Here is a 20,522-nt window from a genome sequence, read left to right as displayed (position 1 = left end):
CGAGAGCGCTTGCGGTGATTTATGCCGATTTCTTTCTAAAGTTTACGTTTTGTACGGCGTTGTGGGAATGTGCACATTGACTGTATCTGCAGTCTTTCAGAGTTTGCAGGACGGCGTGCTGCTGCAAGTAAAGTCCAACAGGTAGGGCAGGTGTGTGTGGAGGGGATAAGTGAAGTCCAACAGGTAGGGCAGGTGTGTGGGGAGGGGACAAGTGAAGTCCAACAGGTAGGGCAGGTGTGTGGGGAGGGGACAAGTGAAGTCCAACAGGTAGGGCAGGTGTGTGGGGAGGGGACAAGTGAAGTCCAACAGGTAGGGCAGGTGTGTGTGGAGGGGAGAAGTGAAGTCCAGCGGGAGAGTGAGGTGTGTGAGAGGGGGGAAGGTGGGGGGGCGGGTGGTGGAGTCCAGCCGGCCTGGAGTGACTGAGGGGACGATTGAGGCCCAACAGGTGGGCCAGGTGAGTGTGGGGGTGAATGAAGAGGCAGGTGGGGTCAGACAGCTTGGTCAAGAGAGGGTAAGAGTGGAAGAAGGTGTGAGTGGGGTTCAGCAGTGGGTTCGGGGGGGTGAAGAAGGGCCAGAGGAGCTGGAAAAAAAATAGAGAAGTTCTCTCGCAGTGCTCGGGGGGGCGTGAGCAAGAAGGGTAGTGGGAGATACAGCCAGCAGGAAGTCTTCTGGATGACGAAGATCATCCTGAACCTAAATAGAGGAAGCGAAGGTGCTTCTGTGGACTGAGAGCGGCGTCCATCCGGTGGAGGAGGAGGATCCTGGTGGGCTGACGAAGGAGGAGATGTGGATGGAGTCTTGTTTGTGCGTTTTTAAAGAAAATAAAGATTTTTAAAAATCAATCTCTCTCTCTGTTCATTACGTCCAATCTGTGTAAGTGGCTCTTACAACAAAAAATGCGTGACAGGATCATCGATCGACGCTAACGGCCACACACAAAACCAGGAATTTTTGTCGTGGCGCAGGGGTAGAGAGGGTGCGCTGGGAAGCGGTAGTTCGAGTCCCGGCTGCCCCAAGTCAAAGTGTCCCTGAGCAAGACGCCTAACCCCTAATTTCTCCCCGGCAGAAATGTAAAAAGCCACAGCTTAAAAACACGTCTCCGTTGTCGTGGTGAGGCGGGGGGGTCCGGACCCCGTGACCATGGCCCGAGGTGTGCAGTGTTCCAGCGCTACGATAACCACTGTATTGCTTAATCAGGTTGTTCCCTTGGAGGGTCAGTGAAACTCACTCTAATCTTTAATCACGGTGCCTTTCTCATCACGGGCTTAAGAGAAGACAGATGCGCGCTGCTGGTTGTTTAGTGTGGTAATTATTTAAATTGGAGCCCCGTGCAAAGCAGAAAGCGGTGGCAGCGTGTGATGGGAGCGAGCCCGGCTCCCTCAGATCAAACGATCGGGGTCTCTGGAGAATGACATCACCGCCCGCAAGCAGCCATTTCCGTGGAAAATTCTGCAAATTAAACCTGTCGACCGGAAAGTACAACAATGCTCACATTTCATTGCACGGAGCCGGTTTTAATGAGACAGGTGTCCCCGGGACGCCCCACACGTTTGATGTTTGCGTCTTTGAGGTTCCCATCCGACTGAAGCCGGACGGCTGAAGAGACTCACATCTCCTCATGTGGCTCACATGAAACTCTCAGCATGGTTATTCATTAGCATCATTTGGAAAAGGTAGGGCCTGCTCCAGAGCTCTGATAGAATAAATTGGGTGGCGGTGGGGGGGTCACATCACATTTTGAAATTGAATAAATACAGTAATTTCCTGTTTATGGATTTCCATTATTTTTCAATCTTTCTGAGGAACCTCTCCCCACTGCCTTCCTCTCCGTCTCCGTCTCCACTCTGAAGTCAGATGGATTGATGCTGTTGTGAGGAGGTCATTCAATTATTCGGTGTGTGTTGTGTGTTCTGATGTGTGTGCGTCCCGCTGTGATGTGCACTTTCCCCAATACGACAACGGCAGAAGTGTTCCTATCTGCTGCCTTGCAACCGGCCCGCCCCCCGGCAACATGGGGTGGGGGGGGGGGCACCTACAATGCATCACGTGGCATCACGGACCGTCCAGGTCTGTGGACAGAAGACGTAGTTCATGACGTCGTCCCCCAGGAAAGCGTTTAACGGGAAAAGCTACGTTTGTGATCTGTCCATATTTTACGTTTACCGAACATGGAAGGTCTGAAGAACAAGTTGGGGGGGAAGCCGTTAATATAGAGAGATTACAGATTGTTGGGCATTTTGAATAAAACAAGAATAAGTGGTATAACTCCTCTCAGCCTTATTGCTGTGAAGTGCCAGAAGAACACGAGTACACAATTCCAGTGGATATGAAAGATGAGTAATAGACCGAAGAAATGAAAGAAATCTCATCCACGCAACGAAACAGGACCATCGGCATCGTGGAACCCGGAGACCCACAAGACAGTCACGTGCACGCTAGCATGCTGTCTGGACCCCGGACCGCACTTTCTATTTGAATGCCTGTTATTACCCCGTCACGGGGGGGAGGGGGACGCCCTAAAGCACAAACGCATTTCCCTCGGACGATTTTCCAGAGTTTGTAATTGCCGAAGCAATTGTTACATAAGAGGAGCTCGAGGAACGAGGGGCGGCCCGCTGCCGCTAATATCTTAATCTGCCGAATGGAAAACGCCGTCTTCTCCTTTGTATCTGCCGGGACTCCCTGTGAAGTTTCCAGCCCGCGGGTAACAGCTGACAGCGATCTGCCTGCGAGTTGTTAGCGCATTATGTCGCCGTCGTTCCACCAGGACAAAGTGATTCAACACCAGAGGACACAATGCTGCTCCGCGCGGTGCGATTCACCCGCTCACATTTAAACAATCACTCACACAAAACGCTTCCAGCTCATCGTGGTTGACGGGCGTTGGTCCGAGGCATCGTATGTGTATAAAAAGCCCCTGAACTCAACCAGGTGTGTGCAGGGCCCGTCAGCAGGGGCAGGTGTTAGCTAGCTAGCCTGCTGCGCTAATGCTACTCAGGTAGGAACGGGGCTCAGGAGGAAAAGCTTTACAGCAAATGAGGAATTCCCTCAACAGGGAGGGTGGAGGGGACAGCGGTCAGTGAGGGTGTGCGCGCAGTAATGAAATTATTACCAGAAACAACATTCTTGTGTTGGCAAAAAGTGTGCGTGTGTGCACGCGTGTGCATGTGCTTAACTACAAACTGCCTGCGTGAGGCACGAAAACTGTTCATTTGTTCTGTTTGTTTGCATTCAGAGTGCATTTGTGCCTGTGATGTGTGTGCTAAGTGGACAGCATACAATTACAATCCCCGTGTCACCGAGCGTGTGTGTGTGTGTGTGTGTGTGTGTGTGTGTGACTGACAGTATGTATGGGAATGAGCTTGGACTTATTGGAGAAGCCGGCAGACTGCAGGCAGATTAATTGAAATGAGATCCTCACAACGCAGCAGTCACTCCGTCAGGAGCAAATCCCTCACACACACACACACACACACACACACACACACACACACACTCACACAAACACACACACACACACACACACACATGCCATCATGGATGCTTCTCTGCTGAGGAGGCACTCGTGCAGAGCTGCACCGTCAGACTCGACAGGTTATTTGAAAGCACAAACACGCATACACACACTGTCACACCAGCACTGACGAGCGCACACACACACACACACACACACGATGCTCAGGATAAAACGAATTCTCACCGCACAGACGTTCAACCCTCCCAAAAAGGACGTGCTCGAGCTCTCCCTGCTGTTTTCTCTTCTCCGGCTCGCCTGACAAACAAGGCCCTGGAAAAGGCCAGCGCTGACGGGCGTATTATCCAGCCCTCCAACACAGCGTGTGCGCGTGTGTGCATTCGTGTGTGTGTGTGTTGTGTATCTGTGGATGGACAAGCCTGTCTTCCACAAAATTGCCTTCCCACACTGCTCAATTACACTTCAAGGGGAAACCTCTCTTCTCCTGGATAGGTTGCAGGTTAATATTGTTCATTGGATCAAAACAAAACGCACTACAGAACCACTTTGGCCTGAATGACGAGCAAATGCACAAACGAACCTCAGAGGAAGCACTTGTTTGCATCATCGATGGTTTTGGGACCCGTCCTCCTCCCACTGACTCATTTCAACAAAGATTTTGTACTTTTCAGGAGATAATTGATTGTAATCCTGAATATTTACAGATAATTGGTTCTCCCGGTTGGATAAAGACTGTGCTGTTAGTTTATTTAAATATGAGGTCCCTGCAGATCAAAAAGCTTCTTCTGTTCTTCTCAAATCTTATGTGCATCAGCATGTGTCTCCTTTTTGTTTTTTTGCAGTCGGACAGATCAGAAGAACCCATGACAACTCCAGATGTGACATTCAAATTGAGCAACTTCGCACCAACACACACAGCGTTTTTAACAAAAATGGGAAGCGCCGATAATAAAGACAGTTGAGCAAAAAGAAAGCATTGGTTGTACAGAGAAACAAACACATGACAGAAAGCATGAAGTACACTGAGGCTTTGAGACACTTAGTTCATTTCTACAGATGTTTGGTTCCTCTCGTCTGCACATGAACTCAACGTTTTGGCACTTTTTAAGACCACGTGTGTCTGTAAACGCGGATATAAAGAAGTCCATATTTTGTGTGGGCAGGTGTGTGTGTTCTGCATGGAGAAGTACATGGTGTGCGTGTTGTCACATTTCATGTCCATATAGTGTAACTCTAATCTATTCAAACACGTACAGTATATTCATTGATTCTCTACATTAGTGTGTGTGTGTGTGTGCGCGTGATTGTGTTAGAGTGTGCGTTTGTCACAGTTGGCCTCCGGTAGAAACTCCTCCACTTCAGTTGTTTGTTGGACGCACACAAGGACCCCCTCCGTCCTCAGTCTTTGCCATCCGGGGGGGGGGGTACGGGGAGTCACATGACCAACGCATCGGGTCAATAGACACGTAAACGACTCGACAGACAGACGTCATTGTTCACGGTTGGAACGCGGTTCTGCTTCCTGTTTAGGGCGAGTGAAACTAGCCAGGACCCTCGTCAGCTCGGCTGGTCTCACGCTGACGGGTCGCCGGTTCCATTTCCTCTCCGCCGTTACAGTTGGATACAAAAATGTCAAGGAGGGGCATCTCGGAAAGGAAAAAAGGTCCTTTCTTCTAGACAGAGCCAAAGAGTCATCGACGTCCTGTCCTGTCACTAATATCAAGTGTGAAATTCACTCAAGGAGAGAACCCCTCTGCCGAGGTATCTGCCGTGTCCATGGACGGCTAAATCTAAAGCTCCCAGGGAGAATTGGAAACGGCACAAGCACGCATGTCGTCAGACGAAAGCCGTGTGAATTTGTGCACATTTGAGGTCGTCTGCAGGTAAACATTTACATGACTCTGGCCAGTTTGTGTAGGAATTATCTGTGCCGTCACAGTTGGCCACCTTTCTGAAACTTACCGCCTGCTTCATTGGTCCAGTGAGCTTCTTGAAGAAGCGCCGAGTCCCTCAAACTGGAGGTTCTCCTCTCATGATCGAGACCTTTGGCTCTGCCTACCGAAATTCTCCACAGATGGAGACGAGTCCTCCCCCGAAGGTACAGCAGCAGTCCAGTCATGTGGATAAAAACTGAACACAGTGTACTGTACCACAATTGAATTAAAAAGGGCAATAATTGGCACATTATTGTCTTCATAAGGCATTGGAAGAAATGCAGTATGTAAATTAAACTACAGAACTCTCCAGGAGAACATCTTGAATGAAGAAGCTGGAACATAAATGTAGCCGTTTATCTCTGTAGTGGAAAACAGGACGTCCCTCCCTGTACCATCGTAGCACAAACATAAGTATCCTCACATTGCACCAAACTGCAGCTGTTGAAATGTATCTGATGTGAAAGGTAGTATATTTTACATAAATATGTTATTATGTTAAGCTGAACAGGGGGAGATTTTTAAATGGGGATAAAGTTGTATGTTAAATATCTGGGGACATTCTGCTGGGTTTCTGTCCCTGTAAAGACACTGAACTCCAAGAGACTTGTTAATGGTGAGGGAGGAAGGGGACAATGTTTCCGTGCTTACAGCACCAAAGTCCATGTTTCCACTGAAAACCTTTCCCGTGTGTATTCACAGGTTTAATGAAACCGGGACAAAGAGACCTCCCTGCCCTTCCCGGGGAACCGTTGCATCTATACGGTTTTTCTGCCAAAGGTCTGCATGGAGAGCATGTGCAACTCCAAAAGCATCATGACCCTTCATTGGTCTTTCTTAATGAGCCTCAACTGAAATGAGTCCCCGAGGCCGGCAGCAATATTGTCTAGAAGAGTGTGAAACCTACATGAATTATCCGCACTCGTTCTTAGATGAACAAAAAGCGCGTTGCCTCCTCGCCAGAGATGTTCCGGTCAAAGCAGCAGTTAATTACAGAGACCGTTATTCTCACGTTAACTCATTTCTCTGTAGACTCTTTGTAACCAATGAGTTGGATGGATGGTTTTATGATTTTGTTCAAAGCAGGATGCAGGATCACCGGTTCCAAAGGTCCTCTGGGAGTCACTGCTGTGGACTGAGAAGGTTTGACTCCTCAGAGACTGCCACGGGTTGTACCGTCTCAATTTGTCCCGATCATGTTTTCCTCTGGAAGCCTGCCACTGTCAGCCATCGCCTCACATTGATTCATCATTGCTGTTAATTGGGCCGCCTGGAGGGGAAGCACACGTGCGGTCCCTGCGGCTCCGCCACTGTACATCCTTCAGTCTCAATTTGAGGACTCTGGCTCCTGAGGGCTGGAGTCAGCCTCCCCTCATTGGTTGCCCAGTGAAACATAAAAAAAAAAACATTGTGTGGATGAATACATACTAAGGAAAGAATATGCAAACCGAGGAAGAGGAGCAAGGCTCGGCGGTGTGGTACTGTAGCGGTGAGCTGTGGCTTTACAAATTTAAGTAAAAGTATTTGGGTTTAAATGAGAATTCTGGACCATTGGACAGAGATGAATAGAGCTCTTTAGTTGGACACACCCTTGAAAAACCCTGTAGGCCAAGTAATTCGGTAACCCCGACACTATTCCCCCCACTCTCAAATCTCAAATGAAGCCATGCCGTTATTTAAATAGCTCATGGGTGCTGCTCCAAAACTAACGGACTGATTCTGTGGACATAACCTGTACGGGAGCCGCCGGTGGAATTTGAACAATGGGCCAAAATAGAAAACTGGGCTGTTTGTAACAACTGAAAGCTGTCCGACTGAGCGCCATGGGGAGATTGCTCTGTCTTTTTATTTGGTCTCACCCACCAAAATGAAGTCCTATTGATCCGATAGCAGAGTAATGAAGCTCTTTCGACATCCCATTGTGAGCGCTGGTGGGTCTAACGGATCGCCTGCCACGGATGACAGAGAGAGGTCAGAGGGGAAGCCATCATTCCCGTCAAACACAAATGAACAACAGAAAGCTGAACAGTGTGGCTGCATCACTACTGCAGAAATAAACGGTTGGCTGATGCAAATTTAAAACATTATCTCTTTAAGTCCTTGAGGTAAAGCGGCTCAGATAGTTTACTGCTGAGGTGAAGCTCTCGGGTTCTCACAGCAACTAAACATTATTATTAAAAAAATGATCCTGGTTATCAAAGGTAACAGACGTTGCTGTGAAAAGGTTCCTTGGGAAATAATGCATTATGTCTTCTTTTACTGTCTGCTGACATCCTGAAGAGAGACCCATTTTGTAGAAGGAGGTCATTGTAGGTCAGAGAGTAAATTCCACCATCCGCTTCCACACAACTCACACCTGAAAAAAGACGGGTGAATTCAAGCTGTGTCGCCACGATGATTTTCAAGTTCTACCCGTGGGAAATCAAATAGAGATAAGTGACCTCCGTTAGACTGGTCCTTCCTGAGCGATAAAGAATAGCGCCCAGATGCTAGATCCCGAACCAGCTCATCTCCGCCCACTGAAAACCTGCAGAGACAAGTTGATGAAGTCTGATCTAGGGTTCTGTTTTTACTGAGGATCACTCGTGTCTGCAAGAGAAGGAGGCAGAACAGAAAGGTTGCACCCAGCAGGTCTAAGAATGAAACGAGAGAGGCAGTGAGGAAGGCCGCCGCCGCCGCCGTTAATTTCAATCAGGCTCCCCGTTGAGTTAATAAAATCAGCACGCTTCTCTGACCTCAGATGATGCTTTGGCATCAACCTCCGCAAATGACTCATTAATTTACCCCATTAAGTTAGACAGAGGTGGCGCGCAGGGGGAAAAACACGGAGGGGAGTGAATTAATTAGGCGTTTTAAAATACATTTCATACCTTATTTTGATGGAGATGTTTCCCATTACAGAAAGAGAGGTCAGGGTAGAAGGGCTTAGGTTAGGAATGCTGGCCAGGAAAGAAGTACAGCTGAATCTTGATGCATGAATATCATTTACATGAATGATAAGTACTAATCATCTGCATTTGTGCCACTTGTGTATGAGTACGTTCTTTGCATGAATGCAAGAAAAACAAAACGTTTGATAAGCATGTTGTATGGTTTGTAATAGTACCAAGCCTCGCTCCGCTTCCTTTCCACGGACTTCATTGCCACACCCATGAAATTCAACCCAAATGTTACAAAAGAAACCAAAAATCTACCCAGCCAATTATATTCTCAGCTATTGTCTCTGCATTGTTTTCTATTAACCACTAAAAAGAGAAAGACCAATGCAATAAATATAACAGGAACTTGTGAAACACACCTCTGAAGGGCACTTCGGTCCGTGTCAGGCTGCAGCCCAGAGCAACGTGGGCTCATACTGAGTCATGCCGTCTGAGGTGGAGTATATCCCTCAGGCCTTCACTCCGCTTACCATCAATTGCATCTCCCTGTGTAGTGGAGGGAGCATTTGACATATTCGGACTTTGTTGCAACCTTGCCTTGAGCAGACACAAGGGCCGTATATGGTCTCCTGACTACTTGCATGCTCAAAATGAGGTGCAGCAACCTCTAACCTGCTCTCAATACGCCACTACTAAAAAATGTAATTACCAGCTACTTTAATATAGGAGCACATAACACCTGTCTTGCCACCTTGCACAACCCATGCGGCGTGACCCACACTATTGAAATGTAGATTTCCTGGCTCATAGCTTCCCACATCAAAAGAAATTTGCTGCACCTGTAAAATAGGAAATGGGCTGGGAGGGAAAAAGGCCTGCAGCTCTTGAAGGGTCTTACCTCCCGTTATCTGGATAGACAGACAGGCGGGTTGGGCCAAACATATTCCTGTACACTCATACACACGGCTCCCCAACCGGACTCGTATCTGTATGCAAAGCATCTCCACTAAGCTATCCACTTTACAAGACAGAGGCTGAGAACAATGGGCGACCCAGCCACAACCCCTGTTCTCCCAGCCCACACACACGTCACTCACGCCGGCATGCACAAACTATACGCCCTCACACGGGGCGACGTATGCAGTTAGGTGTTTCGAATCGATAAGCATGCTCGACACACACCCTCCCCGACCGACTCGTACACTGGCTATTTCTCAGGAAGAACAATTAGTATCATTTAATGTCCTCCAAAGAGGGGGATTCAGGCTACTTTAAAACAAACGCACCTAATTCCTCATCCTGCTCCCTCCCTCATTATCTCCCTAAATGGTGCTTCTATAGGAGAGCAGGTGTTGCGGTGCAGTGAAATGATTGTTTTGTGAAAGAAGGTTTGATGGGATTAGAACCGAGGAGAGAAGGTGTGTGTGTGTGCTGGGGGGAGGTGGGGGGGTGTATGATGAGGTAGAAGACATTGCTCGTTACCACCTTTTCTTTGCTCGTTAGTGGGGATTCAGCGGGCCTACGGAAGCCTGTTAGGACCAAAGTGCCCAGTAAGAGCTAGAATGCTGAACAATTATCTCTCTTACATATCATATTGTGCTGAACACAGCCAACCTCAGAAACAACATCTCAAAATATCAATGAATTGTTATAGAATCATTTTCATTCCAAATCACCCAGGGAGTACCTCCTTAACTCTGGATCTCAGCAGGACAATGAGCCAGTCAGTGGAAACGCCACCATCATCGTCCATCTTGCTACAATAAAATCTAGTCCTAGTCCCTCTTCCATTGTCTGATGTTGGCATCCAACCTCACATTCTTCCTGACAGCATTTAACTCAGCGTCCTCTGCTCACAGCTTCTGCTGGGCAGAAACTCCCTTCCAGTAGTCCAAAATATCATGAAGGTCCTCGTCCTTGGCAAACTGCACCTTCTTGCGCAGGGCGTGGCCTGCTGCTATATACGATGCTTCTTCTCTGGGACTCTTCTTGTAAGGTCGGAATCTCTCCCAGATCCGCAGTGTGCTCTCAGACGAATACTCAGGGCTGGAGGAGTAGCCAGAGCTGTAATTGTGGTGGCGAGAAGGTGAGAGCTGGGAGTAGGCGGCTGTGGCGTCCCTCTTGGTGCGGCCCAGTGGCTTGAGGAAGGAGGCCTTTTGGGCCGATGAGGGCGAGTCGTTGCCACCCTCGTAGTACAGCGCAGGAAAAGAGTGCCGGTGCTCGGAGCTGTGGTAGTCCGGCTGAACCTCCAAGTGATGCTGCTGTGGTCCAGGGCCAACACCCGCACCTGCACCTCCACTACCGTTACTACACCCCAACCCACCCCCATTCAAACTCACTCCACCGCCATTTATGTTTCCCATCCCGTTGCAGCCCCCTACTCCGCCCTTTCCTGCATTTCCACCCCCTCCGCTACAACCGACGGGGCTGCCTTTTTCTGTTGGGTACTTGGGCGGATCACTGCGCTGCTCAGGGATATCGACACTGTACACCCTGTTGCTCTTGAGCGGTCCTGCAGGCGGGGCACCACAACGGTTCTTCACCACTGAAGTGTCGGCGCTCAACTGCCTCTGAAGGGGCCGCACTGCATTAGCCGGGGGTGGGTCACGGTATGGAGGGGAGAGGAACCCCCCACCGCTGATGCCTGGCCGCTCAGAGAGAGGCATGACAAGGGGCACCGGCGCCATTGAAGGTGGGTGAGGTTGCTGATGGAGCTGAGGATGAGGATTTGGCTGAGGGTGAGGCTGGGAGTGAGTCTTTGGATGCACCTTTGGAGAGGAAGCCATGATCTGATCTCCAAGGTGACCTGGAGAGAGGGGCAAGAGGTTGCGGGGGAGGGACGCAATGCAAGTTTGCGGCTGGGAGGAGGATGCAGGGTTGCCATTGTCAGCCGTGGCTACAACATTAGCAGAGGCGTCCAGCTTGAGGGCATCGATGCAGTTGTTGATGATCTGGTTCACCTTGTCCACCTCCTTGGCGATAGTGGAGATCTCCGATGCTGAGCCACGGCCATCGTCATCTGAATCCTCCCTCGCCTCTGTCCCATTCTCAGCAGCTCCTCGCCTATCCGCAACTACTTCCCCTCCGATCACTGCTCCGACAGCTCCCAGCCCAACCTCCCTTCCTTCCCCTGCCACTCCCGCCGTCCTCACATCCATGTAGTTGCCCTTGCCACCCATTGCCTCAGAGAAGGCGCTGGCCATTTTTTCCACCTGTGGCAAGGTCGAAAGGCGGGACGAACTGGTGTTGGCGGAACCGTGGAGCATGCCTGTGCTAGAAGAGGCAGACGGGGGCAGCTTGCCTCCTGCTCCTCCTGAATGGTGGTGCTGGTGATGAGCTTGATCCTGGAGACGCTGCATGGCGCCAGGGTCATTAGCCACAGCAGCAGCCGCCTCAGGACCGTACCTGAAGAATAACAGATTCACGCGATAATTACACACAGTTTCGTTTTCTGATCTAATATTGTTTATATTGTTTTCTACATTATCCTAAACAGCAGGGTTGCAAAATTGTTGAACAGTATCCTCTGACAAGTGTAATATGTCTTCTCTGTGATTCCAAGGGCTGACAGAATCCTCGCTGTTTTAATTAAAGCAACTGTGGTTCGAGGAAAATTATTTTAAATTCCAGTGGATGGTACAACAAATCATTGTAATTGCAAAGGATTATAATCGGGCCCTTAAGACAACAAACATTAAAACTTAACATTAAAACTAGTACCTCATCTCCAAAATAGTTTTCTTCACACAAATAGCCTTCTGCTTCTCTTCCTGGATGCGTCGCCGTCGGAGACAGTAGTAGACCAATCCGAGCACAATGACCATGCCAAACAGACATCCCAAGATGGTCATGATGTAGTGGGTAGTTGTGGATGGATTGACTCGCGGGTCCTCTGGTCCCATCGCCCGTGTGGTAAAGGACAGACAGGTGTGATTGTAGTGTTGGGATTTGCTTACGGAAGCCACACAATAGGTGTAGTTTGTGTGTGGTTTCAATTTGTCCAAAGTTAGTATCTCCTTCTTTTTTTTCAGGGGCTTGATGTCTTCACCAAAACTGTGGTTATACTGTGACAGGATGTACATCTTACTGTACGGTCGCGGGATCTGCACCATTAGGGTAGCGCTGTAGAGGGAAACGGTTTGAAGCTTCATGGATATCTGATGGGTGTAGGTGGGGTCAGCAGTGGACGATATGGTCGGTTGGTGGTACAGACCTTGGTCGGGGTTGTCGAAGCCCAGGCCAGATCCATCTTGATCTGGTGTCTGGGAAGTCATCCCTGGTATTATCACACCATCCCGGCACATGGATAAAAGAGTGTAACGGGCATTTCTTCCGTGTCCGGGCACCGGGCTCAGAAGAGGGTAGCCGTTCATTTCCAGAGGGGTCTCGCACTGGAGGCGGTCGTAGGTGTGCGTGACGTTGTTAAACGCCTCCAGCCAGGTGAGGAAGCTGAAGAGGTCACAGCCACAGTGAAACGGGTTTCCTGCCAGCTCACACACCAGCAGCCTGTTGAGGACGGTGAAGGTAGACGGGTCCAGACGGGCCAACTTGTTGGAAGACAAGTCCAGGCTGCTGAGGCTCGGGCACTCCCAGAAGGCGTTGGTGGCAATGACCTCAACAAGGTTGTGTTGGAGAAAGAGGCACTGCATTCGACCCAGACCTCTCAGCATGCCCTCAGTGAGGTTGGTCATCTTGTTGTAGCCCAGCTGGAGGACCTGAGACAGAAAGAGAGAATTTCTTCCTTCAAATTCTTTACAAAACAAGACTCATCACAACTAATTGCTTTCATTTGGCGGAGGTTTTGTCTACGGTTGGCTCAGACAATTTCCTGCTGTGGGATTTTTCACCACCACTAGACACAAACATCAGACTTCAAATTTCTATAAAAATTGAGTGTAAATTGAGTTTTTGTTTCAATGTTTTCAGAATTCATTTGCAGCTCAACTCCAGACTAATGTTCAGCATTGTGTACTAATAAGAAAGAAGTGCCTGTAAATTCAATTTGACTCAATTTAAATAAATCATGAAATAAATGAAGATATATTATAATGGCAACACATGGCATGTTGGTGTAAATGAGGAACAAAGTTGTGTTCTCTGACCTGTAGGTTGGCCTGTCCAGCAAAGGCCCCGTCCTCGATGTAGCTGATCTCGTTCTTGGTGAGATTTAGGTCCGTGAGGTTGGTGAAGCGGTACATGGAGGTGAAGAGCACAGCCTTGAGTTTGTTCTCATTCAGCCTCAGATCGTGGACCTGTCGGAGACGAGAGAGAGAGGCTGACTTTGGGTCGTGCCTACCAATCTGGGAGCTAAGTAGGAAAGCCTGCGCTCTTTGACAGATGCCTATTGCAGCACACTTGTGACGAGTAAATCCCCCCAATTGGGCGTCGGGTCACGATCTGTGTTTTTAATCCGTCTGTTTCGCATGCAGCGGAGCATCTCACCTGAGATGTAGTCTAGCCGCAGTGAGTGTTGATGCTGGTGGCGCCGCTGGTTAATATTAAAGCACCCAACGCTTTCATTTCTGATCATTATCGCTGTAAAATGCAGATGGTGAGTGACTTGGCTCCTTTTTCTCAAACAACAGTAGCTCGTATGACTTTAAAGTTGTATGGAAAGCAGAGCTGGGCTACGGTGAGGCTCTGAGCTTTGTCTTGTCCGCTGCAGATTGTGCAGCGCTTCATATTGAGATTGCAATGCTTAAACAGCATCACCACAAAACTCTTTGGTTGTTGTAAGTCTTCTACATTAGCAGTTAATCCTACAGTCTTCATCACAGACACATGAGAATGTTTCCGTCACTGGGGAAGCCGGCAGAATGATTGGATGGATTATCACAACATTTGGTAACGCTTTATAATAAGGTCCTTGTAATAACCATTAATTAAGAGGTAATAAGGCCCTTGTAAGTCCTTATAAGATGCTTATTACCTATTAATTAATGGTTATTACAAGGACCTTAATATAAAGCGTTACCAAACATTTCATTAAGAAGATGCAGCATGCATTGCTTTGAAGCCTTTTGAATATTGTATTACAGTCACCGTCCTATTAATCACTTTAATCAACACATCATCACAACCATCACAAGCCCCCAATAAGCCGCAAACATTATTATACTCGCCGTGCAAAGCACAAGATTCACTGGAAGCTCTTCGAAAGCCACCGATGCTGTTAATGGCATGTGCTCTTTAGCCGACACGTTTTTAGCTCCGAGCGCATGAAGACACGCGGTTCATTAGTGCCGCTGTGCAGGAGGCCTTCGGCGGGATGAGTTCTTACTGACCGTGCTGTTGATGTGCTGGGGGATGGTCTCGTACGGAGGCTGGTTCTGACTGCAGATAGCCAGCCACACGTAGCCTTTATCCCCTTCAATCAGCCAGCAGTCCCCCTCCACGGCGGCGGGCAGGTGGAGGAGCAGCAGCGCAGGAAGCAGGAGGGGGAGCCAACGGGAGGACGAGCCGGGTCTGCTGGCCATGGTTGGGATGAAGAGCGTTTGAGATCGCCTCAGTAGAGAGGAGGGAGAGAGAGGAGGGAGGGAGGGAGGGAGGCAGCAGTTCTCAGACAGGAAGGGCGGCGGGTCAGCGGCGAGCGGGCCGAGTCCGAGTGGAGAGAGCGGCGTGAACGGAACGAGTTACAGCTGAGCCTGCAGCATGGCGCCAAGTCCTTTCCCCATTTTAGGTGTTCCACGTCAGAGGGTTTTGGAAACTGTCTCCCCAGCAGCTACTCATGGCCTCTGACAGCCGCACGACTCGACAACGCTGATGGGGAAATAATCCCTGTGAGAGAAAGGCAGAGAGGGCGGGGGGGCGGATGTCTACATTAATAGAGATAATGATGATATCGCTCTTATAACACTGAATGGTTCCGAATGATGTAAAAGAGAAAGGAGTGTGAACCTGATCCCAATGCGTCCCAATCCCTTCAAGCTGGTAAATCAATTAACTGACATGGTTCTTTCACCATTAAAAACCCAGCAAATATAGTTTGACATTTCAAATGAAACCACGTTTCTATGATGAGAACGAACCGCAGCAACACGAGGAAAGCAACGAAAGCTTCCTTTGGTTCTGCCGTCGTTCACGGCTTGCAGCCCGGCTTCTTTTGTTTGGACTTGGAGGTACATAATGAAACAGGGAAAATCTGGGGGGGGGCTGGAAGTGGAAGGCAGTTGTAATTTGCATGTTTAACAGAATACTAGCTGACATTTAGCTATTTACCTCTCTCGGGGGATTAACGGTGGATTAGGCTCTAATCCAGCATAAAATGTGAGGTTTCTCATGGCCGCCGCTCACACTCTTTTAATTTGTTTGCAAAGTTTTGATTCCCTCCGAGGAGAAAAGTTATCGAGCCACGACCTGAATGGCAGGTGGAAACCACTGAGGGGTAGAACCTTCTTAACGTGACATCAGCCCTCGTCGGTTTGGAGTTTCTGTTTGACTGAGGACAATCGTCTCTGTCTTTGACTTGTAGGTGCAGATCTGTGACGAGTGACTGGGGCCAACGGGATGAGCCACCTTCACCCTCTCTCACCTTCTGGCACCAGAACCTGCTCTGGACCCAAACATTACCTTGGTCTCTACCAAGTTATAAACCGTTAATTTAAAGTTTTTGTGTCAAACTTTGTGTCGTGTCCCTCGTTATCTTGCAACTTGCCAGCCGGTCGTAACAGAATAAAACAGAACTTTGCTTATTGGAGCCTTTTTGTATCTTTTGTATAAATGCAACAAAAAGCATTTTTATTCAGTGAATTACAGACATACTGTAAATATAAATATGCTGCTTTCATCAGAGGGACACCGGCTCCATCACCTTCAGCGATAGAAAGACTCCGCCGACATCGATTCAGATGAAAATCCTCCCGATTGCCACTTTAAGTAGCTTCTACGTCTCAATCTACAAACACGTTTCCCTTTTCAGCTCGTCTCTGCCAGATGGAGGAAATATAATATATATGTAGTGGGAAGTAATGGAAGTCAGTTAAACCGGCCAACCCCGGAGAGCCCGTCCTTCCCCCCTCGTCCTCCGTCTCGCTCAGCCCCCCCGGTCACTTCTCATCGCTGCAGAAAACTCACCCCGACGCGTCTCTCCGTCCTCTCCTCAAGTTCCTCCTTCAAATTGGTATCGACAATTCAATTCCTCCACCCAATTTAACTTTTGACCCGGCGCTATTGTCACGGTCTCTAAAGGCTGGTGTCCCCTCGCCACCTTGATGATTACTAAAGTCTCTCTTTAATAAAGTCTTGTGCGTTCATCAGGGTGTGTGTGTGTGTGTGCGAGCGTTGAGATGAGAAGGAGCGAGGGAAATGGATTATGTATGAACGGAGGGATTGGACGGTGATCTCCTCTCGCGTCCTGCTCCTGGATTCCTTCTTTTCTCTCACTTTGAAGACACCTTCAGGCATCCGTCTCCTTGTGTAGAAGGAAAGCGCCGGCCTCTGGCTCTACTTGAGAAGATGGTCCGGACTCTGGAGACGCTTCCTCGGCACAGGGCTCGTTTTAATTTAAAGACGCTGTGATGACCACAGCAGTCCGGGCTCGTCTCATCACGCTGTCTCTCGGCTGTCTCCTCCTTCTTTCTTCTGCCGGCTTTTAGGTCGGGTTTTTTTTTTTCTCCGCTGCCTTTCAAGTAGAAACACAAATGAAGATGCTTCATCGCCAAAACACAAGCTGACACCCTTTGCGTGCCATCTCATCCCCCTGCTTGCTGCTTTCATCACATTCTTGCCATTGATTTCATTTTGTCGAGGAGCCAGCGATGAGACAGCCTTCATTTTTTTTCCTCCTCCTTTTCTCCTCCGAACTGGGCTCCCTTTGTGCTTAATTATCATCCCCGATAGCTCGGCTTAATTAAGGCTTTGCATGTGAAAAACAACACTAATGATGTCAGGTCACAGGAACAAATGGAAGGTTCCCAAAGTATTTCTGGGAGAAAAACAAGGGTGTTTGTCCTCGTTGGCAAAGGGGACAAGCTCTTAGAGTTGAAAGTAATAATGTGTAGTTTCATTCCTATCGAGCGCTGATACTACAGTCAGTGGTACATTGGAAACTCTAAACTACATCTTCTTCACGATTGATAATAATCCACAAGATCTACAATGTCATCTTCAGAAAAGCTCAGAGCGGCTTTGATCTGCAGGAGAAAAGTCGGAACGCTGGAACACTTTTATTGAAAAAGCACAAAGATTCCGTCTGAAGGCTTTGAAGGCTTATCAGGGCAGAACAATATTGCTTCTTTTACCACTTTGTGTTTTAGTTACAGGATTCTGCAGGATTCATGTTAAGAGCACACAATGTTTCCTAGATTCACTTCTGTGTAGTTCATTAATAGTTTTACTCTACTTTTCATTTTACATTAAAACCCTTTTCTCTTCGTTTAAACAGCTGTTTGATGACTCGTGTCTGGGTTGACCTTTACATCATCGAGCGACACCCTCAGACGGGTGTTTGTCTCTGTGCACAATGTCGTTCGATAGATGCCATCTCACTTATAACCTCGTTCCACTGGACCGATCGTCCACCATCCAGTGTGATTCCAAGCAGGAACCTTCTCAGTGAACTCAGTGGGACAAAAATGGCTCCCCAGATAATTAAAGAATACACTTTTTTTGCTTTAAACATTTAAGTAATTTGGATGCTCTGTTTCTTTTTCACGCGAGCGTCCAGCTGAGATTCATGGCTGCGATAAAGGAAAACATTATAAACCACTTTGAACCATCAAACCATCCAGCATCCATCTTCTGTCTGACAGCAATCACTCCAGTCCATCAGTCAGCAGGCCAAACAGCCAACCAATCAGCCAACCAGCCGGCCAACCAACCAACCAGCCAACCAATCAGCCAACCAACCAATCAGCCAACCAGCCAACCAACCAACCAATCAGCCAACCAACCAATCAGCCAACCAACCAACCAACCAACCAGCCAACAGCCAACCAACCAACCAACCAACCAGCCAACCAGCCAACCAACCAACCAACCAATCAGCCAACCAGCCAACCAGCCAACCAACCAACCAACCAATCAGCCAACCAGCCAACCAGCCAACCAACCAACCAACCAATCAGCCAACCAGCCAACCAGCCAACCAGCCAACCAACCAACCAGCCAGCCAACCAACCAACCAACCAACCAACCAACCAACCAACCAACCAATCAGCCAACCAGCCAACCAACCAACCGGCCAACCAGCCAACCAACCAGCCAGCCAACCAACCAACCAACCAATCAGCCAACCAGCCAACCAACCAACCGGCCAACCAGCCAACCAACCAGCCAGCCAACCAACCAACCAACCAACCAGCCGACCAGCCGCCCGCCCGCGTCACCTTCAAAATTTCCCTCGAATCCTTTTTCCTCGCTGTTGTCTCTCGTCTCTTTTCCTTTCCATGCTAACGCCACTCTAATGTTTGTGTCTGCCTCTCTTTTCTTTCCCCGACTTGAACCAACAGCCGTCTCTCTCTCTCTCTCTCTCTCTCTCTCTCTCTCTCTCTCTCTCTCTCTCTCTCTCTCTTACCGTCTGACCAGCTGCTCGGTCATCAGCTTTTATGCAAAGCACTTGCCCTGGTGTATGACGTGCGCCAGGCCGACCTCCACTAAGGAATTACTGAAGTTTCTTTTGGAGTCGAGGCCTCCAGCGTCTTTTTGACGTTAGTTAACTTATGCTAAATAGGAGCTTTCAATGGACGACATGTTGGGATTCATCATCCTACGACCAGACCTGCTGTTTAGAACCACGTCATGGACTTTCTCAGGCACAAATGTAAGAAATAACCCATTCTTTTTAAGATGAAAATGAATTGTTGTACACGGCTTAATGAAAAAGTAATTAAAAAAATCTCTGACAATAAAGGTTATGAATATTTCAACAACGGTGTCTTCGGAGTAATTAAATCTAGTTTTAAAATGAATTCACAGCGACATACAACTGATGAATAGCAGCCTGCTATTTCTGCTCCTTTCATTTCCTCTCTCCTCCATCTCTGATCCACTGATCCCGTCTCTCGCTGCCGTCCTGTGAATCCTCTCTGCTTTGGTCTGCTGCTCTCTGCCAGCAGGCGCCTTGAATACAACGTGGTTTGGTCTTCTTGGATTACAATGGAACAGAGTCTCCTCCGGCCTGATCTTCTCGTTCTCCTCAACCAACTGTTCTTCTATCCTTGTGAGGACGAAAAGGAGGCGGAGACCTTAAAAGACGTCACAGCCGCGCTGTGATTGGTCCGGTCTGCCATCACGGCGAGTCTCGATTGGCGAGAGGTGTAATATGAGAGGATGTAGTCGAACCATCGCTCCTCGACTTCACTCCCAGATTTAAAAATAATTACATGCAACAAAAACCGACAGCAGTTCTTCATGAATAATCCTCATGGTCCATTTTCCATTGGAGCGGGTCGATCAGGTTTCGGAGCTCGTTAGGGCGCCGCCCACAAGTACAGCGAGAAGCCGGCGCGCACGTGTGCGAGTAATGAGCTCCTACATGCAGAAGCAGCACGGAGACGCTACAGTTCGGCGCGGGCCTTTGTGTGCTGTTCCTCTGCGTCTTAATTACTGGTACGAAGCCGTGCAGGACCTCTCCCCTGCAGCGCCGCTCGGCCCTCTGGGGAGGCAGCGCGGGGCAGAAGAAGGAGAAGGAGAAGAAAGAGAGAGCGAGATTAGGAAGGAAGAGAGGGAGAGAAGATGCACAGCAGCGAGGCGGAATAGAAGCGGCACGACTTCCTTCATCAGTTTTAATTCAGCCGGTTCAACCAGCCGGGTTTCTCCTCCTTATTGTCGAGCTCGACCTTTTCATGGAAATGAGGCATCACTTTAAAGGGGAAGAGGACGATGACGGGAAGGTGGAGAGAGACGTTTTTATCCTCTTATTATATCCGGCAAGTTGAAAGAAGCACACGTCTTCCTGCAGACTGTATTTATCCCGTTTAATCCGGGGGGGGGGGGGGGGGGGGGGGGGGGGTCTGGATGTACTACAATAATAATCCACTATGAATAACTAATTGATTTTCCTCTCCCTTTGGTTTTTGTTTGCAGCTACACGAGAAGGAGGAGATGGCCGCACACATGCACACATGCACACAGGGACACATGCACAAATACACACATGCACACATTCACACAGGGATACATGAACACATGCACATATTCACACATGCAAAAATTGACACATGCACACATGCCCACCAGCCTGATCTCTAAAACCTGTTCGTAAAAATGTATACGAAAATCTTGAACATACAATTT

The 20,522-nt window shown here is 48.6% G+C and overlaps 1 protein-coding gene across 1 annotated transcript in view; it reads right to left on the bottom strand.

Annotated features, from left to right (window-relative positions):
• Positions 1-4,906: 4,906 nt before the first annotated feature.
• LOC120824581 (protein phosphatase 1 regulatory subunit 29) overlaps positions 4,907-20,522 on the bottom strand; it is a 50,866-nt gene continuing 35,250 nt past the window's right edge. The window contains exons 3-6 of the mRNA XM_078079874.1: positions 14,573-15,065; positions 13,391-13,540; positions 12,009-13,003; positions 4,907-11,693 (exon numbers count right to left, since the gene is read on the bottom strand). Of these exons, the coding sequence (XP_077936000.1) occupies positions 10,142-11,693; positions 12,009-13,003; positions 13,391-13,540; positions 14,573-14,764 (2,889 nt within the window). The 5' untranslated portion in view covers positions 14,765-15,065 and the 3' untranslated portion in view covers positions 4,907-10,141. The remainder of the gene's footprint in view (positions 11,694-12,008; positions 13,004-13,390; positions 13,541-14,572; positions 15,066-20,522) is intronic.

The sequence above is a fragment of the Gasterosteus aculeatus genome, chromosome 9, assembly GCF_964276395.1.
Source record: "Gasterosteus aculeatus chromosome 9, fGasAcu3.hap1.1, whole genome shotgun sequence".
Lineage (NCBI taxonomy): Eukaryota > Metazoa > Chordata > Actinopteri > Perciformes > Gasterosteidae > Gasterosteus > Gasterosteus aculeatus.
The sequence above is the reverse complement of the archived record's forward strand: the minus strand, read 5'-3'. Positions and strand labels throughout refer to the sequence as shown.